This window comes from Esox lucius, chromosome 8 (assembly GCF_011004845.1).
Source record: "Esox lucius isolate fEsoLuc1 chromosome 8, fEsoLuc1.pri, whole genome shotgun sequence".
NCBI classification, from domain to species: Eukaryota; Metazoa; Chordata; class Actinopteri; order Esociformes; family Esocidae; genus Esox; species Esox lucius.
The window spans coordinates 37410778-37437184 of record NC_047576.1 but is presented as its reverse complement, the minus strand read 5'-3'; the positions used below and the strand labels follow the sequence as shown (position 1 = coordinate 37437184).

The window sequence follows — 26407 nt, the reverse complement described above, 5'->3', positions numbered from 1 at the left end:
AAAGCACTTTGTGACAACTGCTGTTGTAAAAAGGGCTTTATAAATAATTTTGATTGAAATTTGATTGATGGACTTATATATCTCTTTTCAAGATTTTATTTTAAACACGGTGAGTGTGGTGAGCTTGCAAATGTGAGAACCCTCTATAGAGTTTGGTTGATAAAATAACCTTTGATATTTGCAGTCATTATTGTCGTATCATCTTTGTTAACATATGGACTAAGTAGAATTATTATACCATTATCCTTGTAAGAGATGTGTCTATATATGTGCAAAACCACACCCCCAGACATGTTCATTGGTCAATAGCATCCATGTTTTTTGACTTACAGGCATTTGAAGACATCAGTCCATAGATGCCAAATGTCAAAGGATATGAATATCAGACATTCCATGCTATAGGAGTAGCTTATGAAGCGTTTTTCAAATATTCAAAATGGCTGAGATAATGGGTCCCAATTTCAATTATTTTCCTCATGAGGAGGTGGAGTAATCTACCTCTTTTCAGGGCTCTAACTCAAATGCGGTGAGCATGGTGGCCTTACAAACAAGATAACCTCAATAGCGCCCCTGTGTGGTTGACATAACATTTATTGCAGTGTTTTTTGCCGTATCATCATTGTCAACATTCTGACAAAGTAGAATTTTTATGTCATTAACCTTCTAGTAGTAGTGTGTATATATTTTCAAAACAGCAGCCACACATGTTCATTGGTCAATAGCGGCCATGTTTTTTTCCACATTTGCCTGACTTATAGAACTTTTGAAGACATCGGTCCATAGATGGCAAATGTCAAAGGAAGTGAAAATTGGACCTCAGGTGCTATATTAGTAGCGTCTTAGGCTATTTTCTCAAAATCTAAAATTGAGGAAAATCCAATATGGCAGACTTTCAATGAGAAAAATTTTAATTGTGAGGAGTTGGAGGCTTGCGACCGCGCCTCCTTGTGGCCGATTTGCAATTGGATTGCATCAGAAGTTGTGGCCTTTGGGCCTTTACTGCCATACATATTTGGGCCTTTTTGTGCTTTTTTATCTCACGGAATTTCCCAAAAAAAACGCAGGAGTATAATAATAATAATAATAATAATGAACTGGTACAAAAACAATAATGTTTCACCAGTGAACTGTTGAAACACTAATAATAATAATGAACTGGTACAGAAACAAGTGTTTCACCAGTGAACTGCTGAAACCCTAATAATAATGAACCAGAACAACTTACAGCAACTTTGTTGCTCGGCCCCCTAATGAACCAGAACAAACACAATAAGGTTTCACCAGTGAACTACAGAAACCCTAATAACTAGATAAGTACATTTCCTGAAGAAAATGTGGTGTGCTTGCTAGCTTGTTAAAAAAAAGTATGTATGGTTCAAAATAGTGTTCACCTATGAAAAGGTTTGGAGTCTGTATTTTTTAAGGTTCAAGGTATACTGTTTCTGCGGGTAATTAGCATAAATTAGCATACATGACAGTTGAAGTTCATAAGTGTTTCCAATGATAGGTTTCGTGTCCATAACTCTAATAGTTCAAAAGATACAGATACAGCCCAAACAAGGAGCCCTGACAAGCCACACCTGGAGTCCATAAGGACTCGTCAGGCCAAGAACAAAAGGGACTCCCAGACAGGTTTTTTGATGAGAGTCTGGAATGTTCCAGAAAGCGAAAGTGAAGCATATTGAGCCAACTGCCCAGAACACCGCTGCCCTCGCCGAGGCCTGTGCTGCAGCTACCCTTATTGACCCCCTTGGTCTTTGCATGTTTTTGTTTTCCCTTTTTTTCTAGTTTGTGTTGAGCTTTATAATAAATGCCCGAGGGCTTCCCAGCATCTCTGTGTCAGGCCTATTCGTTCTCCGCACCGCTACAGTGGGTATAGCTAAATTGGTGAAACAAAGTTGGTTTCCTGTTTGTAGCGTGAACGTTTTCAAAGATACAGCCTAATAGTTAATTAATGCTAATTGTGCTAATTAGCATATATAAAATCAATAATCATTTTATAAATTGCAGGGGTTGATACCTTAAATCTGTGAAACAAACTTGGTTTCCTGTTGGTAGCACGAACTGTTCATAACATACAGCCTAATAGTTAATTAAAGCTAATTGCGCTAATTAATACACGTAAAGTCAATATCCGTGTTGAGTTATGTGACTATATTATTGCAGCATACGTTGCATTCGGAGGAAAAGAGTGGACGATAGAGATGAGCCATCTTTAGCCGTTTTCGGGCATATATATTTCACGAGCTGCAGACAAATCAATCTCACGGTCAGACAGCCTTCAGTTTTCAATACGGTAAAACATTTGGGACAAACAAACAATAATGCAAACACGTCTTCTTTAGCCTGCACCTTATTGCCCCCTTGTGGCTCATGCACAATACAGAACAGTACTGGATTACATTCTTAATATACAACTGAGGACATAATGAACATATTTTAACACCCCCACTTGTACTCAGATTGCTATACTCTAAGCAAAAAGAAAAACAACAAAAACAGAGTGAATGTGGACTCCTGTCTAACACATATCAATCTCCAAAAAGAGCACCTGCAAACCTCTTCAGTTTCAACTTATTTACAGGTTTGGTCATTACATCAGCAATCATGTTATCAGTAGAACAATACATCAAAGTAACTCTTCCCCCATTCACAGTAGACCTGATAAGGTGATACTTTATGTCAATATGTTTACATCTTCATCTGTTTACAGGGTTTTTGGAGAGAGCGATTGTTCCCCGATTGTCCTCATGTACTATAGTTTGTGTGTACTTGTAGTTATCTATACCTCCCAGTAACTGCTCTAGATATAGACACTCTTGTATGATTGAAGCCAGTGCCATATATTCTGCCTCGCATGTGGATAGAGCAACAGTAAGCTGTTTTCTGGTCTTCCACGAGATCAGAGAGCTGTTCTTACTAAGGCTCACACAGTATCCTGTGGTACTGCGTCTGTCACTGGTATCAGCCGCCCAGTCGCCATCACTGTAGGCCTGTAAATCTAGTTTCTCACTGTCCTTTCTCCTAAAACCTAAACCTTTCTCTGCTGTGCCTTTGAGATACCGAAGTACATGCTCCACAGTGACCCACTGTTCCTCTGTAGGCTCAGCAAAGAATTGTGACAACCTGCTCACAACAAAGCTTAAATCTGGTCTGGTGCAAACAGTCAGATATATAAGACTTCCCACAGCCTCTCTGTAAATCCTGACATCTTCCATCTTTACTGCATCCTCAGTATACTCTAGTTTTGCTCACAGGGTGTTTCTCTTGTTCTACAGTCTTGCATATTAAAACGGTGTAGTATCTTGTTAGTGTACTTTTCCTGTGACATCTTTACACACCCATCTGACTGACTACAATCAATACCCAGAAAATGTTTGAGTTTGCCCAGATCTTTCATTTTAAACTTTTCTGCAAGCATCTCTTTCACATTTTTCAGTCTCTCTTTATCACTCGCTGCAATTATCAAGTCATCGACCCATATAATTATGATCACTTTTCCTTCTTTTGACTCTTTGGCATAAACACAGTGGTTGGCTGGGTTTTGTTTAAAACCATCCTCAGTTAGGCAATCATGCAAAACCCTATTCCAATTTCGCCCGGATTGTTTTAGACCATAAAGCGATTTCTCTAGCTTATAAACTACCCCCTCTTTCTCTTGATAGCCCTCAGATAGATTGATGTAGATCTCACAGTCTTTGGGGGCATGCAAGTACGCTGTTTTCACATCCATTTGGTGTAGGAGTAAATTCTCCTGTGCTGCTTTCTGTGGGTCATTCTATGAAAATGGTGGCTTTTTGAACAGACAACTTTTTAAAAATGTAATTCTTTTTTTTATACCAAAACCTATAGTCAGATAATAGTCAACCTCTTAACATTTTAAATCAACTTAAATGACAGCTTAATGTATTTTTATATTTTTACTACATTACATTCAAAAATGCTTGTGCTGCTTTTTTGTCACTGGTGTTACCTATATTTTAGATGACAATTCAGGCTTCCCGGAATGTAATTTGACTATTTAATTTGCATACATAATCAAATAAAGAAAAAGTTAATGTAATATTAAGAAATTGTCTTAATTAGTAATAAATTACTTTAATCAGGCATGTGTAAAGTTCTATTGTGTGACATTTTTCTATTTCTACCGTTGTGTTTTTTGTTGTAACATTAAAAATAATTGAGGTTGAGTGATCAAAATTTAATGATCATATCCTTAAAATGCTTACTAATGAATGCAGCAACAGTTAGGTAGATACAAAAAACATATTCTATGAAACTGGGCAACTCTGACGCCAGAAAACCAATATGCCATGTGGTAACACCAGTGACGCAATGTAACACCAGTGACGCAAAGTGAAACCAAAGTGCTTTTCTAACTTCTCCTGCAACTCCTGACATTTTCTTCGGCCTATCTGTGCTACTCTCCTACGCACTCTACGCCCTTGGATTCGTTGTCTGTAAAGCATAAAGATGTAATATAACATTTTATTAGATTTCCAATGTGAGATGCATACAACATAATACAACCATGAAATCTTACTCCATTTCTGTCATGCCTATGCATTGTCTTAAAACCTGACCTTGCAGTACTGGGTTGACTGTCTGGAATGGATGGGGGGGGTCAACACTGTTTTTCCTGCTCTCAATCTCTCTCTGTGTTTTGCCTGTCTGACCCGCCATTTCCTTTGCTCCTGTCTTTTTTCCCTTTCTGTGAGATCCTTCACTCTCTTTCTTTTTTGACCCTCCAAATCTTTTTTTTTTTATCTTTTTTTTTATTGGTATTTAACAAGACAATACAAGACATATTCATTTAAAAGCAAGAAATTACAAACTGTCTCAGTTTAAACCCTACCATAACCCTCCCTCCCCAAAAAGGAGAAAAAATAAATAAATAAATAATAATAAAAATAAATAAATAAATAATAATCAAAAGATAAATAAAGAAGGGTTAACTCTATAGCCCAAAAAAAAAAAAAAAAAAAAAGGAGTTAAAATAAATACTCCTCTCTCTGATATTGGTCTTTCCTTTTACCAGCAACAATCAGTTACTGTACATTAGTGTCAGGGGAGCACGGTAAACCTTTTATGTAGTTTAGGACAGGTTCCCAGGTCTTCTGCAAAGTTTTAAGGGATCCTGAAAGCAAAAATCTTAACTTCTCAAGATTTATACATCTAAAAATGTCTTGGATCCACCTGTTGTGTGATGGGGGAGTCACATGTTTCCATTTAAGAAGAATGGCTTGCCTGGCTAAAACAGAAGTAAAGGCAATAACCTGGCGAGATGCGATAGACAGGTCAGGTCTCGAAGGAATGCCAAACAGTGCAGTCAAGGGATTGGGGTCCAACTCTATGTTAAGAGCATTGTTAAGTGTATCGAAAACATTGGACCAGAAGTCTGTCAACTGAGGACAGCTCCAAAACATATGAAGATGATTGGCAGGGGACTGCTTGCAACGATGACAAGCATCACTCATATCTGGAAATTTTTTTGCCAATCTGGCATTAGTTAAATGAGCTCGATGGAGCACCTTACATTGCAGTAGGCCATGCCTAGCACATATGGAAGAGCAGTGAACCAATCTTAGAGTTTCGTCCCATTGATCATCAGTGATCGAAACACCCAGGTCATTCTCCCACAACTCTCTCAGAAAAACAGTTGGATCTGCATTGTACTTATTAAGTTATAAATAGCTGAAATTAGACGTTTCTGGCATACACCTAAAGTGAGAAAACTATCAAGAGGGTATTCAGGCGGGCGGTTGGGAAAGTGGGGAAACAACTTCTGAACAAAGTGTCTAATCTGAAAAAAACAAAACAAATGGCTATTGGGCAGTTTGTACTTAGCGGACAAGGAAGAGAAGGATGCAAACACCCCATCTTCATACAAATCATTCAGCACGACAAGTCCGTTAGCTGACCAGGTTCGAAAAACAGGGTCAGAACAGGACGGGGAGAAAAAATTATTATTTAAGATAGGTGAGTAAATAGGTTTTCTGTAAACCAAAATGTTTCCTAAACTGAACCCAAATTTTGATAGTGTTACTGACAATTGGGTTAGATGATATTTTACTAATAACTAAGGGAAGTTGAGAACAAATAACAGAATACAAAGTGCCAGTCGTAGAAGTAGTCTCTGAATGGACCCAAGGGGGGCATTTATCAGTGCGGGCAGAATTGTTCCAGTAAAGAATTTTATTAATATTACAAGCCCAGTAATATTGTTGAAAGTTGGGAAGTGCAAGACCGCCTTTAGACTTGGGGAGCTGAAGAACTGATTTTTTGAGTCGCGCCGGTTTGTTTCCCCAGATAAATGAACGCAAAATACTTTATATTGATGCAAATTGGAATATGTTGGAAGAGATAAAGGAATTTAGGTAAAATAACCATTTTTACTAGATTAATGCGACCCACAAGAGACAAAGGAAGTGAAGCCCATCTAGACATGTCTGACTTGGTTTTATCGATTAGTGGTTGAACATTCTTCTCAAATAGATGGTTAAACGAATTTGTGAACGAGACTCCCAAGTATTTAAACCCACCTGAAGCTATTTTAAAGGGAAAAAGAGAATATGAGATCTTACTGGCCTCAGGGTTGACAAAGAATAGTTAACTTTTTTGCAAATTTATCTTATAACCGGAGACACAACTAAATTTCTCTAGAATGTCTAAAATGACTGGCAAGGAGGAGACAGGGTTAGAAATATACAGTAAAAGGTCATCAGCATAAAGAGAAAGTTTATGAACTAAACCATAACGTGATATTCCTTCAAAACCATTATGGCTACGAAGCAAAATAGCAAGAGGCTCTATGGTGAGGTTAAAAAGTAAAGGGGAGAGGGGGCAGCCCTGACGGGTTCCGCGTTGGAGAGAAAAATGGGGTGAATGAAAGCCATTAGTGTGTACAGAGGCAACCGGTGAAGAATAAAGAAGTTGAATCCAAGAAATAAAGTTAGAGTCAAACCCAAACTTCTCTAAAATAAAAAATAAATAAGGCCATTCAACTCTGTCAAATGCCTTCTCGGCATCTAAAGACAGAATTATTTCCGGTGACTCAGATGGGGGGGAACAAAGAATATTAAGAAGCCTCCTAGTGTTAAAGAACGAATGTCTCCCTGGTGTAAAACCTGTCTGATCCAGGCATATTAAAGATGGTAATACCAACTGAAGACGAGAGGATAAGACTTTGGCTAAAATCTTCAAATCAACATTAAGGAGTGAAATCGGTCTATAACTGCTACATGCGGTGGGGTCCTTATCCTTCTTAAGCAACAAGGAGATGGAGGCCTCACATAAGGTTGGAGGGAGGCGGCCTTCCTTAAAAGAGTCATTGTATAGCCTTACTAAGAGCTCTCTGACATATACAGTGTAGCATAGTAATCTAAAAAAGTAGAATTAATCCCCACTTGATCTGATATCAGTTCACCTGATGTTGATTTAACTTTTGAAATCCATCTAGATGCACTAATCTTACGAACCTGGTGTGCCAGAAGCTTCCCCGCTTTATCACCGTGTTCAAAAAAACGTTGCCTACATTGTTTAAGGTGCCTTGCTGTTATGTTTGTTATCAAGAGATCATATTCTGCATGTAACTGTACTCGTTCAGAATAAAGGGTAGGGGAGGGTGAAGAGGCATATAATGCATCTAACTTGTAAAGATCATCTGTAATAGCAGACAGTCTAGATGTTTCAGTCTTCCTTAAATGCGAAACGTAAGAGATTACCTGCCCACGAATAAAAGCCTTGAAAGCCTCCCAAAGAGTGAAACTATTAATACCCGGAGTCTGATTAAGTTCAAAATATAAATTAATCTGAGAAGCAACAAAATCTTTAAATTTATTGTCTGATAATCTAAAAGAGTCAAGTAGGAGGTGCGAGTCTACCAGGAGAAAAAACGACATCAATAGACACAGGAGCATGATCGGAAATGACTACTGTGTGATATGTGCATGCGGTAACAGAATTTAACAATTTATTATCCAGGAGGAAGAAATCAATCCTCGAAAATGTGTGGTGGACGTGTGAAAAGAACGAGAAAACTTTATCTTGAGGATGCTTAAATCTCCAAGGGTCAGAGAGTCCTAGCTGGGAGGCATATTCCGATACTACTTTGGCTGACTTGGATAAAACAGATTGCTTAAAAGAAGACCTATCAAGCGAAACATCCTGGGCAAGATTGAAATCCCCCCCAATATTTATTTGATGATCGTCCACATTTGGAAGGCTTAAAAAATTTTTAACAAAGAATTCGTCATTATCCCAGTTGGGGCCGTATATTGAAACTAAAACGACTGGCACATTTTGAAGTTTACCTGTGACCAACACAAAGCGACCATTAGGGTCAGAAATAGTATGGGTCTCTTCAAACATGACCTTTTTATGTATAATAATAGCAGCTCCACGGGCTCTCTGAGAGAATTTGGAGTGATACAATTGACCCATCCAGGATCTCTTAATACGGAGCAGATCTGTATTTTGCAAGTGTGTTTCTTGCAAGAACATAATATCAGCTTTTAGGTTCTGTAAATGCAATAGGACCTTGGCAGCCTTGACACTATTATTCACTCCTTTGACATTCCAAGAGACCAGACGGAGCCCACAATCTGTCAACGTAGTGACACTAGCCATCATGTAAAGTTAAGATCATAATAAAATCCTGATAGGGTCCATTCTGAAGGAACTGAGGATAAAGAGAATGCAAAAATAGAGAGTTGATGAGAAGAGAAAAAAAAAGAGAAAAAAAATAAAAAATAAAAAAAATAAAAAGGACGAACACCCCCCCCCCCACACTAGAAGACTCGACTGAGCACTCAGGCTCGACCTTGTAAACCACACACCTATCTCACTAGGTCAACCTCCCTCGCGTTATCAAAAATTAGAACCTACATACACCCAGAAACAGCAAAACAAGAAATCAGGAACATGACTTCAACCATACCATACTATAACGTAAGAGATAAGCATGCAAAGAAAGAAGAACAAAAAATAAAAAATAAAATATATATATATATAACGTTGACTAAGCGAGGCACTTAAGATGAAATTGACAAAATGAACCGCCTTACAGAAAGGCATACATTAAACCTAAAATAAAGCATGAAGTTCAAAAATGACATGGCCACTTAGCCCTCAACCAATGGTCTAACTTAATATGAATAGTACCAACATACATTACACAGCAGCACTATCATATTACAAGTCCAATGTAGTATTAATATAAATACAATAAGTGGCCTGCTGCTAAATTAAATATTAATTAGTACCAGTTAGTTTAAAAAAAAAAAAAAAAAAAAAAACAGCCAACAAAGCTGCTAACGTCTACGTACGTAGCACATATTAAACTTGAGATGAAACATGAAATTCAAAGATATTGTGACTACATATCCAATGGCCTAATCAAAAACCAAGCTCATGATCCAACATAATATTAGTCTAGGTGTAGTGAATAGCCCACTTTCAACCTAAGTCTTTAAGAACAAATGCTCTCATAAAAATTACAGACAAAACAAACAAATACAAAAATAAACCCTATGAATATAACATATTAACATGTGTATTTTAACACAACCTCTGTCATTGTGCGCCCATACACATAAAGGTTAGAATCCAACATCTGCAGTACATGTGTTAGGAATGAGCAGCTGACAGACAAAAGTTTAAGTGAAAAGAAAAAGGATATGGAACGAATCGTTTCACAAAGTAGAGTCAGCTCGTACAGATGCCACGTATTTTTCAGCCTCAGTCACCGACGAGAACGACCTCTTACTCCCATCTTTGGCCCTGATGGACAACCTCCCAGGGAAGAGTAGAGTTGGTCTGAGTCCCAGGTTATACAGATCCGCCATCACCTGCCGATATTTAGACCTCTGTGCCATCACTTCGGGCGCATAATCCTTGTATATAGCGATGGGGTTACCTTGGAACATCAACTTGCCTCTTTTAACACGAGCTTCGCGGATAATCCGCTCCTTTTGCTGATAGCGGTGAATCCTGATGATGACTGCGCGAGGCTTCATTCCGGCCGCGGGTTTACTAACGAGAGCCCTATGCGCAAGATCGATCTTGGGTGGAGAAGGCAAAACATCTTCTCCCATGACGTCAAAAAAGAGCTGAGAAAAGTAGTCAGAAGGATGAGGTCCTTCAATCGATTCCGGCAGACCAACTATGCAAATGTTATTACGACGGCTGCGAGATTCCAGGTCCGAAACTTTAGCTTGCAGCTTAGCGTTACTGTCAGACAACGCGGAACAAGTTGTTTCCAGCGCGAGCACGCGCTCATCCAGGGAGTTAGCGTTGGCCTCAAGTGAAGCAATCTTGTTGGAATGGTCAGACACTGCTGACCGGAAACAGTCTATCTTGGCCTCAAGTGCAGATATGGACGACTTAAATTCGGACAAGAGGGTCTGACGGTGTTCGTCCAACAGTTTGGCAATCCCCGCCATGTTGAGCTCACCGGAATCGACGTCTGCGAGGTCCGTTTTAGTTTCTTTTCTGCTTTGCTTGCTCACTTTGGAGGTCATGTTAGCTAAGGGGTAGAAATGTCGTCTGTATGAACCGTTTAAAACTGAAATACACGTATAAATGGGCTTATACGAAGAAGTAAACGCGGGAGAGACACGCAGACACGTCTACTCCATCTGCCTACCGGAAGTCAACTCCCTCCAAATCTTTTAAGTAAGTCTGGTGTTTCTGTTTAAGGTAGGCTGCTCTGCGGTCTGGGTCAGCATCCCTGCGCTGCCTGTAGAGTCTTTTCTTTTCAGCAGCACTTAATTTCGCCATATCTGTCAAAAGGAAAGCAATTTTATGTGTTTACAATATTAAAACAGTAATGAAATGCTAACAAATCTTTATTAATATACTTGTTGAGGCTTTTATGAAACCTTATGTTGAGAAAAAAGTTTGTGGTGTTATTGATTGTCACTGGTGTTATCATCATGTCACTGGTGTTACCTGCAGCAACAGTAACACCAGTGACGATAACACCAGTGACAAATCTACAGACAAAATGGCATATCTAAGATGGCGGCCAAAGTAGCTCAAACCACACTTCTTAAATTGTAAATTAATCACTTAATCATGCAATTTGAAAGATTATATTAATACAATTTCCTTTCCCCTTACTATAAACTGTAGAACACCAGTGACACATCTTAAGTCCTCGCATGAAATTATCAAATTATTCATCAAATTGCTAAGAGGTGAAGAGAGAGTTCACACTCACCATGTGCTTTTCAAAACAGCCACGCCTACAATGAGCCTTTGACCCAGGAAGAAGTTGGCAAAGATGTAGATTTTTTTCAAAGTGGTGTTTTTTTTAAATTGTAACACCAGTGACATGAAATTGAGGGACAGGTATTCCCTGTAAATTATTTATAATATTTAGTTTATATTTAAGTTTTTTAAGTAGTCCACTAAATAACTATACTACTTCCCTTTGTATTATGACATTTAAAGGGGGAGCAAAATATATTATTTAACTCAAAATATGTCACTAAACCACGACTCCTGACCCGAGGGACAAGCCAATTTCATGGTGCTGACCGTGTTCTACAATATATATAAAAAATAGTTTGCAATACAACTGTCTTACATATGTTTTATTAACAATAAAACACTTCAATTAAAACAAAAAACATATATTTTGTGTCATTATCTGACACTTTTAAGTGTTTTTCCTGCTGATTGAGGCCGGGACAGGAAAGCCACCATTTTCGTAGAATGACCCCTGTAGCACAACTCTAACACCCATCAAGTCTGCAGTGGGTGAAAACATCTCCCCATAGTCTACTCCCATTCTCTGGCTGTAACCCTTAGCTACAAACCTTGCTTTATATTTGTCTTTTCCATTTTCATACGTCTTTATGGAGTAAACCCATCTACCCCCCACTGTTTTCTTGCCTATTGGTAGTGTTGTCAGGGTAAAGGTTTTGTTCTCGTTCAGGGACTGGATTTCCTCATCCATGGCTTTTACCCATCTCAAAAAGAGTACGCCAACCCCTCTCTGCAGTTCCGTTTTGGTGTGGGGATTCAAAATCACCACATGTAAACTCCGTTCCGTTATCAAATCTGATGCACTTCACTTTCCCGTAAGGGGATACATCTGCTAGCAACTTTTCCGTAGCCTGTACGGTGTCACTTTTCTTCTTTAGAAAATATATAAATACTGCGCTTGAGTAATCATCAGTGAATGATTGCGCGTATTTGTAGCAATCTATTGACTCTGTGGCTACTGGACCTGCGAGATTTGTGTGTACCATCAGTAAGGGAGCCTTTGCTCTGGTATCAGGGTCCCTATTTTCCCTGAATACACACCTCACACTCTTGTTTGGGTCTGCCTGTTTTGCCCTTGATCTGCATACCTTCAACAATGTTCTGCAACTTAAAAACATTGTCATAGTTACAGTGGCCCAATATCTCGTGCCATGTCTGTATGTCGTGACATGCGTTACACTTATCATTAGACTCAGCTTCAGTGTGCAAAAATTACAACCTGCCGTATACGTAAATGTTAAACCTGGTACCGTCTCTGGTTATCAGCTTTAAAGACAACTGTAGCCCCACTGGTGGTCGCTGCCTTCACTGAGAAGATGCTTTGAGGGTACGACGGTACGAACAAAGCGTCTTTCAGCACCGCCTTGCGTCGCTGTCCTCTGCTGTCGATGAGGGAAACCTCAGCATTACCCCACCGCTGAGCGATCCCGCAGCAACGGGTGCCGTCTGTCAGCTCGACACTGTGCGTTTCTGGCCTGAACACGCAGTCGAAGCTCTTGAACATGGTTATGTCCGTGATGATATGAGAGGTAGTGTTAAATATCATTTTTGGATAATGCTCTTATCAATACATTACGGTAATAGTGTTGGTTGCTATATTTGAGGTATTACGTTCTCTTATACCTGAGTGTAGGCAATGTATGCCAGTTTGAGTTTCTTTTGGATGCAATGATGAGGACGGATGAACAGAGCCGTGTACATGTATGGAATAAATAAATAACTATATAGAAAAGACGCTTCGCTTATACTTTCACGTCAAGTTAAGCCTGCGCAAGTCAGATAACTTAACAGGTAGCCCCCGTGTCTACCATCAGACCCCTCTCCTGGATGCTGCATGGCGGCTGCCGCTGGGTACTGGTCCCTCCGTCTCTCATCTTAAACACATAGTCCTCCGCGTCTTCTGAGGCTTTACTCGCACCATCCTTTTTGCTCTTACTGTCCTTGTCCTTACGCCTGTATGCTATAAAAATCCTGGTCATACAATTATTTGGTAATACGGCGGTGCACAAGTATGCAGCAACTTTGTTCTCCGAGTATATGTTTGCCCTGTTTTTCCACTCTGTTTTTCGCCTTGTCGACAAGCACTTCGACATACAAACGGCAAGATTTATTAAGGATTGGGACATTGTGTGGTGAATCGCATTTTTCATATCGAGTACTCCCGCAGGAGATTGCTCAAACAGTGGGATGTCTGTGGATCACCATACCAGGCGGAAGACGCAAGAGGAGGCTTTGGGACCAACGCCAGAAGCACAGCAGCAGAGCTGGCGCCCAGATCTGATTAAGGAAATCTCCATTCAGGCCACCTATAGCCAGTATCTTCCTGAATAATGCCATATGGCTCAGCAATAAGACGCTAATGTAGCATTGAACAGCTTGCTAATAGCTATTAACAAACTGCATCCTGACGGGATTTTTATTGTGGCCGGGGATGTTAATCATGCAAATTTGAAGACTGTCGTCCCTAAATTCTACCAGCATGTCACATGTCCAACGAGAGGTCAAAATACATTAGACCATGTTTACAGTAACATCAGAGAAAGATATAGTCAAGTCTCTACTCGTCCAGTTTGATCATCTATCCCTCTTTCTCACCCCGGCATATAGACCTCTTATTAAGAAAACAACACTTAGAGTGAAATATATAAAAACCTGGCCTGAGGATGCAATCCCACAACTGCAGGATTGATTTGAGTGTACCATCTGGGACATCTTTGCACAGCAGGATCTGGCAGACTTTACATCAACCTTTATGTTCTACATTAAAACATGTCTTGATAATGTTACTGTTGAGAAACAGATCAGACTTCATCAAAACAATTAACCGTGGATTACCAGGAGTGTCAAGCAGCTGCTGAAAGATCAAGACACAGCCTTTAGGTCGGGAAACACAGAATTTTACAGTGTTACCAGGTAGACACTGGGCCCATACTAATACTATCTATTGACAACCTGTCACTCACTGTGAGTATGGAGGAGTTCAGAAGCGTCCTCCGCGCTGTGAATCCCTGGAAAGCTGCTTGCCCCAACGGTATTCCAGGGAAAGTACTGAGTGACTGCGTGGACCAGCTGTACAAGGTTCTTACTTCCATCTTTAACCTCTCTCTGTCTACCTGCACTGGCCCCAAATGTTTTAAATCTGCCACCATTGTGCCCATCCCCAAGAAACTATCTGTTAGCAGCCTCAATGACTACATACTTGTGGCTCTTACTTCCACTGTTATGAAGTGTTTTGAAAGGTTGGTGTTAACACTAGAACTGACAAATGCCTACGTCAATAAAACTGCCATTTTGAAAGCTACACCCTCCTCCTTCCATGACTTTTCCTAAAAAGCCATATATTACGTTGTTCCGTTGTCAGAATTCTAAACTGACAAACAAAAAAAGATTTAGAGACTATTTACCTGTTTTTTTTTTACCCTGTTTTCCTACTTAATCCGCCAAAAGCCCATGCCACTTAGCGTTGGTACCCAAATGGTACCCAGGTGCTAATTACCCCACACTGAATGCATGACGTCAGTGGATGAATGTGCGATACTCCCAGATCAATGAAAACACAATTAGGCTATTATTGAAACATAATACAAATGATAGTCTACTTAACACATGTTACTGTTTTTCAATAGGAGATTCAGCTTATTGTGTAGGGTAATTCATCAAATTTAAATTGAAAATGTAAATCTACATTATTTTAGGAGGGAAAGATAAACTAAATCGCCCATACATCCTGTCGTCTCTCTTTGAATTTTCCCAACATATTTTACTGAAGATTAATATTTTACAAATGTATTAGGCTAAAGAATTATTCACAAAACGAAATTCCAACGATAACTCATTTCAAACTTTTTGTAATAACTCCTATCGGTTTTTCGATAACGTATTCATTTCACCTATAGCAAAATGGTATATGTCAATAATCTAGGAGAATAGAGCTATGCATTTGTGTTGAAATCAACCCGATAGCCCCACTACAACCCCGGGAGAGACTTGCAAAGACGCACGGTTCACCGCCTATTCATTTCAGACCTCGTCTTTTTCTAATACCTCCTCTCGATTTGTCGATAATTTATTGATGTTACCTATAGGAAAATATTATATGCCAGTTATCTAGGAGACTAGAGCTATGCATTGGCGTTGAGATCATGATGAAACCTTCAATACACACACATTCTTGTATTTTTCTAATTCATTAACCATTTAAAACCAACACATTCTGCATTTCATTACTTTTATTAGAATATTCTGTATAGTTTGATATCTTCGACCCAGTAGATTAACTGATGCTCTGGCTGGATGGTGATGCTGTGAAGGAGAATGTGTATGCTAATAGGGACAATGCGTATGCTAATGACGCCAAATGGCTCTGGTGGTTATAGGGGGTAAAAAAAGGCCTGGCGATTCTAGTGTTAAGCTACATTAAGAGTTTACTACCTCTCAATTTGGACCAGCATCACTTTGCATATAGAGCCAATAGGTCAACACGAGATGCCATCAACACAACCCTCCACACTGTGCTAACACATCTGGAACAACCCGGCTCATATGCAAGAATGCTGTTTGTGGACTTTAGATCTGTATTTAATACCATCATCCCCAGCAGAATGGTGTCCAAACTCCACAGCCTGGGTGTCGGCTACCACACTTGCAGATGGATCAAAGACTTTTGAAAAGACCGTCTGCAGTCAGTTAGGATGAGGTCCAATCATTCCTCTGTCCTGGTCCTCAGCACTGGTGTCACCCAGGGCTGTGTACTGAGTCCTCTGCTATACAATCTATACACCCATGACTGTATACCAATCTACAACAGCAACATTATCATCATATTTGCAGACAACACTACTGTACTGAAATTGATACATAATAATGACGAGTCCAAACACTCACTGCCTGGTGCTGTTACAACAATCTGGTACTCAATTCCTCAAAGAGTTGGTAATAGATTTTAGGAGGAAGAGGGAGGAAACTGCTTCCCTTTAAATTAAATGGGACACTGTGGACCGGGTCAGGGACTTTAAATTCCTGGGAACATACATTGCACAGACTTCACATGGTCTGTTAACATCAATGCCCTTGTGAAAAAAAGCACAACTGCAACTATACTTTCTGAGGTAATTGAGAAAAGTAAATCTGTCCCAGGAATTACTTTTTTCTTTTTATTTATTACTTGTGTTCTGTGGAGAGCATCATCACTCATGACATCCTGGTGTGGTTTTAAAGCTGCACTATGGCTAACAAAAAGGCCCTGGAGAGCATCAGGAAGTCAGCACAGAACATTATAAGCACACAGCTTCCCTCAATGACTGATATATACAGAGCCAGATGTCTGAGTCGTGCAGCACGGATAATCCATGACTGTTCTCACCCAGGAAACAGTTTGTTCACACTGCAGCCTTCTGGGGAGCATTATAGGTCCTTTTGGGCCCGCAACACTAGGCTTATGAACAGTTTTTATCCAAGCACAATAACAGAATTAAAATCATAATCTAAGGAGATTTTTGACTGTGAAATACATACTGCACATGGGAATATGCAGTGTGTATTTTTTTTTACTGTTTATTTCTTTTACTTATTTATTTACTCTTGCCACTATGTGGTTTTTGTGTTCATTTTTTTTTTTTATTCTGTGTGTTAATCTACAGCTGTGCAACGACAATAAAATGTAATCTAATCAAAACGTTTCATTAAAAGAACTGAAGATAGCCTAAACTGGTGAAACAAAGTCGGTTTCTGTAGTTTGAACAGTTCAAAAGTTACAGCTTAGTAGTTAATTAAAGCTAATTATGCTAATTAGCATTCATAAAATCTTAAAACATTTCCTAATAAGAAGTAGGGATAGCCTAAACTAGTGAAACAAAGTTGGTTTCGTGTCTGTAGCACGAACGATTCAGAAGATACAGCTTACTGGTTAATTAATGCTAATTATGCAAATTAGCATGCTTAAACTCTAGACATTTTTCATAATTTGAAGTGTGGATAGTTAAACTGGTGATATTTAGTTGGTTTCCTGTCTATAGCTCAAATGATTCAAAAGACACAGCTTAATAGTTCATTTATGGTAATTACGCTAATAAGCATACGTAAAATCAATAACATTCAATAAGTTGCAGTGGGGATAGCCTAAACGTGTGAAACAAAATTGTTTTCTTGTCTGTAGCTCGAACGGTACAAAAGATACAGCCTAATTGTTATTTGACACTAATTATGTAAATTTGCATGCGTAAACTCAATAATTGTTTCATAATTTAAATTGGGTATAGTTAAACTGGTGATATAAAGTTTGTTTCTTGTCTGTAGCATGAACGGATATTCAAAAGATATATCCTAATAGCTAATTACTGCTAAGTACGCTAACCAGCATACGTAAAGCTACAGCCTAGAAGATCATTAATGCTAATTCTGTTAATTACGCTAATCAGCATCTATAAAATCAATAATCATTTCATCATATGAAGTTGAGATAGCCGAAAACTGGTGAAACAATTTCACCAGCAATTTGGTTTTGTGTATTTAGCTCAAACGGTTCAAACGATGCAGCCTAATAGTTAATAAACACTAATTATGCTAATTAGCATATATAAATGTTTCATCATATGAACTGAGCATAGTCTCAACGTGTGAAACAAAGTTGGTTTCGTGTCTGTAGCAAAACGTTTCAAGAGTTATTCTCAGTAATATCCTAAAGATGTAAATTAGCAATTATACAGTCAATTGTTGATAAACATGTAATATCATTGTTATTTAGGATAGCCTCAAATGTTATCAAAGGTTGATTGGAAATAAAGCATGAACATTTTGAATTCCACACCCGTCATGACAGTAATTCTTTGGCTCTAATTGAAACATGTTAATTTATGCAAGTTTTGAATGTTAATAATTACAAAAGAAAACATAGTATCAAAAATTTGAATATATGCAACTTAAGTTGGGCTAGTCTGAACATCTTAGTGTTGGTTTGGACTTCAGAGCTTAAACATTGTAGGAGGAAATGTGTCTAGAAATTTTGACTAGGTTCTCAATGATACACATGTTAATTTATGCAATATTTGAATGTTTATAATTACAAAAGTGAACATATTATCACAAATCTGAATACAGGGAACTCAAGTTGGGCCAGACTGAAAATATCAGCATTGGTTTGGACTTGATAGCTTTAATGTGTCTATATTTTTTTTTTTACCAGTCATGTCTATGAACACCTTTTTCCCATTGAAATACATTGGTGGCTCATTTAAATATTGATATAGTTTAAAAAGTATAATAGCTATCAAAAAAATCTGCTCAAGCAACACGAGTTAGAGCATTTGGGACCTTTGGGAGTTGGTTTTGTGTTTAGAGCTTTTACCGTTTAGGCTGTAGAGCTGGAGGAATAATAAAAAGAAGTATGAGAGAAACCTATAGTTGTGCTTTGCCTTTGGCAAGCACTCTCTCAGCATGTGGAGTGAGCTCTCCCAGAGCACAAATCGCATCCACATATTGATTTGTTTCAGTGACCATAATATCGATTATATCAGGAGTAAACATTGATAAAAATAATCATATGGGTCGCTGCTACTCCACACTCTTTGCAGACCTAGCATGGTGTTGGTGTTTGAAATGACCAGCCTTCTCCTAGGCACAGCCAGAAGAGGACTGGTCTCCCCTCTGAGCCTGGTTCCTCTCCAGGTTTCTTCCTAAATTTCAGCATTCTTAGTGAGTTTTTCCTAGCCACTGAAATTCAACACTATTGTTATTTGCTTGGGGTTTAAGGCTGAGTGTTTTGTAAAAGCACTTTGTGACACCAGTTGATATAAAAAAGGCTTTATAAATAAATTTGATTCATTGATTGATCCTAGCAGTGCTGCTGAGACACTCACTGCTCCTCCCTGTCATGTCCCGCCACTCCCTTTGTACAGCCCCTCTCTCACTCCGCCAATCTCCTCTCTGTCCGCCTCTATCTCAGACCCCTCTTCGTCCTCCATCTCCAACCCCTCCAATTCATCTTCATTAAATTAAATAAATATTTAATTCATTCATTTGATGTTTTATAAGTTATTCACCCAGCAACATCACTTTGACTGGACAGAAGGCATGATCTTACATATTTTGTGTTTTGGGCTACTATGTGCATTCTAGAATGTACAAATTATTGCCACCTAATTAAATGTAGCTAACATCCCCTTATTATCCTTTTATTATCCTATTATCATCCGTTTCTAGTAGTTGGAGAACAAAATCCTCTGAAGTTCAAAATTTAAATGCACTGGAAAACAATGATACGTTTTGCTATTAAATATATAATTTCAGCTAACCTCCACAGATGTATGGAGGTTGAACACTTTTTTATTTATTTAAAGAATGTTGTGAATGGAAATTGTTTAAGACAAGATCCAAATTGTGAAATTCGACTTGCATGAAAGACCAGACATCATGTCGTACTGTATCAAAGTGATCAGATGTAATTACTTTTTTTCTTCACAAGACAGTATGAAAGACGTTTTAGTAAACACTTGAGAGAAGACTGTGATGTCATTTGTAACACAAATAAAAAATGAAATAAAACATTATTGAACAAAATAGTACGGTGGCCAATAATAATAGGGGATGATGGCTGATAATAGAGGCTCATATTTTTTATCCATGTTGCTAACAAACTCAACAACTTTCCCCCCACAGCAAGAACATTTTCCAGGGGAAAAACTGGTGTACTTGATTAACGATCTTCCAGGAAAAATGCTTCAATGTACAAAACCACACCCATTTGAAGGTTTACTAGTTAATAGTGACCAAATCCTTTTGACATACACACTTGGCTTATGCATCTTTCATACTTTTTACGCACGCAAGGTCCCCCTGCTCAAGCCAGCGCATGTCCAGGTCCGTCTGAAGTTTGCCAATGACCATCTGGATGATCCAGAGGAGGAATGGGAGAAGGTCATGTGGTCTGATTAGACAAAAATAGAGCTTTTTGGTCTAAACTCCACTCATCGTGTTTGGAGGAAGAAGAAGGATGGGGTACAACCACAAGAACACCATCCCAACCGTGAAGCATGGAGGTGGAAACATCATTCTTTGGGGATGCTTTTTTGCAAAGGGGACAGGACGACAGCACCATATTGAGGGGAGGATGGATGGGGCCATGTATTGCAAAATCTTGGCCAACAACCTCCTTCCCTCAGTAAAAGCATTGAAGATGGGTCGAGGCTGGCTCTTCCAGCATGACAACGCCTCGAAACACACAGCCAGGGCAACTAAGGAGTGGCTCCGTAAGAAGAATCTCAAGGTCCTGGAGAGGCCTAGCCAGTCTCCAGACCCGAACCCAATAGAAAATCTTTGGAGAGTGCTGAAAGTCCCTATTGCCCAGCGACAGCCCCGAAACCTGAAGGATCTGGAGAAGGTCTGTATGGAGGAGTGGGCCAAAATCCCTGCTGCAGTGTGTGCAAACCTGGTCAAGAACTACAGGAAACGTATGATCTCTGTAAATGATAAACGTTTCTGTACCAAATATTAAGTTCTGCTTTTCTGATGTATAAAATACTTATGTCATGCAATAAAATGCTAATTCATAACTTAAAGATATTGTTTTAGATTCCGTCACTCACTGTTGTTGAGTACCTATGATAAAAATTACAGACTTCTACATGCTTTGTAAGTGGGAAAACCTGCAAAATCGTCAGTGTATCAAATAGTTGTTCTCCCCACTATATGTGGTGCTAATTCCTACAGTGGGGAGAACAAGTATTTGATACACTGGTCATTGTCATGTTGGAAGACCCAGCCTTGACGCATCTTCAATGCTCTTACTGAGGGAAGGAAGTTGCTGGCCAAGATCTCGCGATACATGGCCCCATCCATCCAGATTTCTACATGCTTTGTAAGTGGGAAAACCTGCAAAATCGGCAGTGTATCAAGTACTTGTTCTCCCCACTGTACATATCTTTTCCACCTTAACCAATATGCATATTTAAAAAAAACTTTATGTACCAAAAAGTACAGTGGAAGAAAGGAAAATCACACCTAAGCCCAATATGCTCTGAGAGATGTTCAGAACTGAAAGTAGAAAAAGAAATAAGCTAATAGCCCGCTATAAATAAATGTAATCACTTTACTACCTTGTTATATTGAACTTAATATTATCCGAAACTATTATACTGTTATTGATCAAATGGGTCCCTCCCAGATCAACCTCAGTGGATGCATGCAAGGAAGTGGTTTACTGACTATTTTGAAATGATTATTTTAGTGGTAAGCATATACAGCCCTGAACATTGAGGTAATAAAAGAAAAACTATTCATAAACAATTCAAGTGAGAAATAAGTATTTTTTACTTAATTGTCTTACCTGTGGTGGACTCTCCCACTTTTGTAAAAAATCTTCTTTTGCTTTTGCAAAGAACTCTTTCACTGAAAGGTGGAAAACAACTAAATTAAATTTTGTAATGACACGTTGTAATGAAATTACCACCTCATTGAAATTGCTTAGCTCCTCCACAAACATTGCTTTGAAAAGCAGATCTCACCTTATCTAAGACATATATAACCAGCAATTGCAATCGCATTCAAAAGGAGACTTGTGTTTGCAGGTCATTTGATGGATGATCATAGTTATTTAACTAGTTAACACAGACAGACCTAGTAATTTTTTTACTGACTTTTAAGTACTGACTTTTAACACTACATGCACAGCATAGACACTTTTGATCATCCAAAACACACAATGGCCCTCATTTATCATTCTTGCGTAGAAACGGGCGTAAATGTTGGCGTAAGATTTTGCTTACACTCCTCTCACCGCCTGATTTATGAAGCTGTGCGTCCCTTTAAAATCCAGGTGTACGCAATACCTGCCCTTGATAAATGCCCCGGCTGAAAACGATCGTCATTAGAATAACACGCCCCTATATATTCAAGTCTCCGCTTCCCCCACGCCCTCATTTTACGCCATGGACACACGGAAGACGGGAAAAAAGAGAAACTTCTCTGACGTGGAGATTGAGACGATCACCAGGAGGTAGAAAGAAATACAATTATTGTATTTGGCAGTGTAAAAAGCGGAATAAAAGATAATGATGTGATGTGGAGTACCATTCATTCACATTAATAATTGCATGACAATTTGTAATATTCGTCTTATTATTTTATATTTATTATTAATGACGTTTATTGTTATTTAGAAGAATAATGTTGTTATTATTATTATTATTTCTATTATTATTATTTAAAATAATTTTTATTATTTTGTCAGTTTGAATTATATTTTGGTAATTAAAAGCCTTTTATTACTGAACCCAGTCCGTGCGCAACTGCCGGGCCTAACCCTGAAACGTCATGTAAAGCACACAGGCTCGCATCTGAAGGAATACATATAAATCAAATGCTTTGGTAAAGTCACACAAATTAAACATTGAAGTCCATGTTTCACAAAAATAAACACTGAAGTTTGTAATTATTATGTTTGTTTTTTTTACAGTGTGTCATAATATATCATATATTTTAGTTTGTCAGTGCGTTAGGAATTTTTTTCTGCGCATTCCCGCACTAACTCAAAACGTGCGTACACCACCTCCTGAGCTGGCGTAGGATTTGAGAGTGCCGTACGCCAACGTCCATATAGATAAATCTCAAAGTCACCGTGGTTTTGGGTGTACGCTGGAAATTTGGTGTACGCACTTTTGATAAATGAGGGCCAACATGTTTAACATTGGAATTGTTCTACTGTTATATTGGTAGGACACATCCATAGAATGTTTTTTCAAAGATAATCACTGAGTAGAGAGAATGTAATCAGGTTGCACTGTGGAAATAGGGAACAAGTAAATTAATGTGCCATAGTTAGCATGTATTGGAACACATGAGCTGAAAAGGAACAAGTTATGACTTAATATGCTATGTAAAAATATATGACGAAAATGTAGTCTGGTGGCATAATTAATCATCTTTAGAAATATTATATATAAAATGTATACAAATTGGGAAACATTGAATCAGTGAAATCATAAAACATTTGCAGACTGGCAATTCTTAATAGATCAGTTAAAGAACTACAAAAGTAATTTGCTTTAGTTTGTGTGTATTCATAGTTAGCTAGACCTACCAGCTGGAACAACACATGCCAGTTCACTTCTCCTTTCTCCCAACCTTCACCAGATGTTCTCTACTTCTGCATGTGCAGTAGAGTAATTCATTATGAAATACTCAATGAAATAACTATAAATTAAATCTCATCTAAAAAGCTAAAGAACATCTGATAAAATAAATTTGACGAACAAGACTTACATTTTAAAATTGTGTAAATGTCAGATCCTGACTATAGGGAAGCCTCTAGGCATCTCTGTGTTGGCCCGGAGGTGCCATTCAGGGCCTGACAGCCGGGATGTCTCCAGGCATCGCTGCGTTTTGTTTGTCCGCAATTAGGGGATCCTATTAAAGTTTCTGTTTCGCTTCCTCATTTGTGGTTAATTGTTTGTGTTGTATGTTCTTCAGATCTTGGTTTGTACTGCTTCTTTTGTTTTGTAAAAGGAATGATTCTGCACTACAGCTCTGTGCCTCATGTCCTGCCTCCAAGCTGTGACAATAAACAGTTGAAAATCATTGCATGCTACCTTCCTGAGGTTATATGGTATACTTTCCTGACAAATACTTTCCATGGCTACTAAAGACAATATATTGTTCAGTGTTAATTGGAGTGGAATGAGAGGTGACATATGAAGTCTTATCCTGACACTAACCAAATTGCAATTGCACTTTTCTACTATCCCCAGCAACAGCACTCTCAATGTGGAGGGTAATTCTAGTTACCAGGTAAAGAACATAAAATCAGTTTGTATGCCTGACCGCATACCTCTGGCCCATCAACAGTTTCTTGTTATATAGTGTGAATAGAAAAGAGTATTTAATGTCTTCTGTAAATGTTATTTAAATCAAGTATAATTGTTGTAGTCTAAACAGGGTATTCATTATTTGTATCTAACCTAGTCTTAGCTATGTCGGTCAGTTAGACAGCAACTTCCTGTCTGTCTTTACCAGGAAATGTAGCTCACTGCTGTTACTATGTGATAAGAGGGGCATCTATTTCTATCAAGCTCTGATGCCTGGCCTATTGTACTAACTGGTAAGATCAACTACATGTTGCACTACCTGAGGCAGAACACGAGGCACAGAGCTGAAGTACATCCTTTGAATGGTTTTACTTTCACAAAACAGAAACAGAAAACAACAAAATGAAAGTATGAACCGGAACTGAAGGGCAGCTGCAGAGAGAGCTAACCCTAAACATTGACCAACAAACTGAAAGGCAAACAGAGACAGAGAAAGGCACATAGAGATGCCTAGAGGCCTCCAGCCAGGACCTGACAACAATGGCTCGTTTTCCTAATTCTGGGCATCATCATATCTAAATTCCCCATTGTGAATGCATTCAAACAAACATTATTGATAAAGAAGTTAACCTATGATCAACCTCTCTTTAATCAATGTCCATGGAATATATGTGTATATCATGTGAATTTGGAAATATTTTGGGATGAGTTAAAGAGAAGAAATGGATCACAAAACAAGGTAAATGTTTTGCTCCCTGGGCATCCTAGGTTTGCTGCTTTCTACTTGCTACCAAAGCTAAACAAGGAGCTACACAACTGGCAGACTGAATTATTTTGCAAGTTATTTTATTTAGATGATATAATTTTAGTATTTAGACCATATGAGAATGTTAATATTCAGCATGTTCAGCATGTATATTCACTATCAATGACAATCTCAAGCTCAACATAGAATTTATCAAAACAAAAATCAGCCTTTTGGACTTGAAAGTCTCACAAAAAGCCACAAAAAAGTTCCAAACAGCTTTCATAACCTTGGATTCATTGAAAATATTCCTTCTGGATCAGTTTCAGCAGCACTGCCACATTTCTGATGAGGATGATCAACATAAAGCTAGTAAAATGGAAACTAGATTTAAAGAATAAAGATACAAAACAATTGTTCTAAATATGTCTGTAACAAAGGCTGGAAAGGAGCAATTTGCTTAGCATACAAATCCACTGGCAACTTTCCTTGAGGGCATTCCAATCACCACAACATTAATAAGACTAAGACATTCTATGACACACTAGAAAATAACTTACCACATACACTCAAAGATACTGTACTTTAATGATTTTCACAAAACACATTTTGTAACAAAAACAAGTTTCTACTTCATGCTATTTTTTTTTATCAATTTACTTTGCATTTGCATTGTACAGTTTTCTTTCTTTGGTTTCTAATAAATACTAAAAGTAATTTTTCTGAATGATTGTCACAACACAGCTCGACCAGTTGCTTTCAGAAAAAGATGCAAATCCTTCAGGCTCAAGGTTAACTAATACATAAAACCACATTTGCATAATGCATATAGTATGAAGAGCAGTCACTTACTCATCTTATCCCAAATGATGGTGAACTCAGAGATATGAGGCACCTCACTCTCCTGGACTTTTAGCTCTTGATTGCTTTTGCGATACTTGTTGAAGAATCGACTAGCTAGGTCATCCAGCTTTAGGAACGAATGATCCTTTCCCTGAGCCATTTATCATTTAATTGATGTGTTTCCCTTCCCAGCAACTAGGTTAATTGATCAAGCTTACAACTATAAAAGTAACCAAAACTGTTTTTCAGCCTGAGGCCATACAGTGAGTGAAACACACTTCCTGTTTGCCTCCAACTGCGAACTGCAATGCTTGGCTAACCACAAACTAAAGTGATATGGGCTTCCTGTAAGAGTATGCTTCAGTTCCGGAAATAAATATAAACTCAGTAATAAGGTTAACAAATCGAGTACTTACATTTTTGTGGGGTTGATAGGCATGTCACTTACTATATGGCTGCAGCTGTTCCTGAATATATTTTAACATGAAAATCAGTATCAGCATCATTCTGTTACCAAGGAATAATCAAAATAGTTTAAACTGCATTTTTTTCTCACCTAATGATGACTCGAAAATTCTTCCCAAGACTAGTAAAATCATCCCAAAAACATCAGCTCAATTCATAGAAGGCCAATCTTTACCCTGAAACACTATTATGGTTGTTCCGGTTCATTAGGGTGTCAGCAGTTCACAGGTGAAACACTATTGTGTTTGTTCCGGTTCGTTATTATTAAGGGTTCTCTGGTAGGAAAAAC

General features: G+C 38.4%; 1 protein-coding gene across 2 annotated transcripts in view; it reads right to left on the bottom strand.

Annotated features, from left to right (window-relative positions):
* The window catches only part of prkacba (protein kinase, cAMP-dependent, catalytic, beta a), a 207692-nt gene extending 181739 nt beyond the window's left edge, over positions 1–25953 (bottom strand). For both annotated transcript variants that reach the window (XM_029121453.2, XM_029121454.2), the window contains exons 1-2: positions 25663–25953; positions 21590–21651 (exon numbers count right to left, since the gene is read on the bottom strand). In XM_029121453.2, the coding sequence (XP_028977286.1) occupies positions 21590–21651; positions 25663–25813 (213 nt within the window). In that variant the 5' untranslated portion in view covers positions 25814–25953. The remainder of the gene's footprint in view (positions 1–21589; positions 21652–25662) is intronic.
* Positions 25954–26407: the final 454 nt, after the last annotated feature.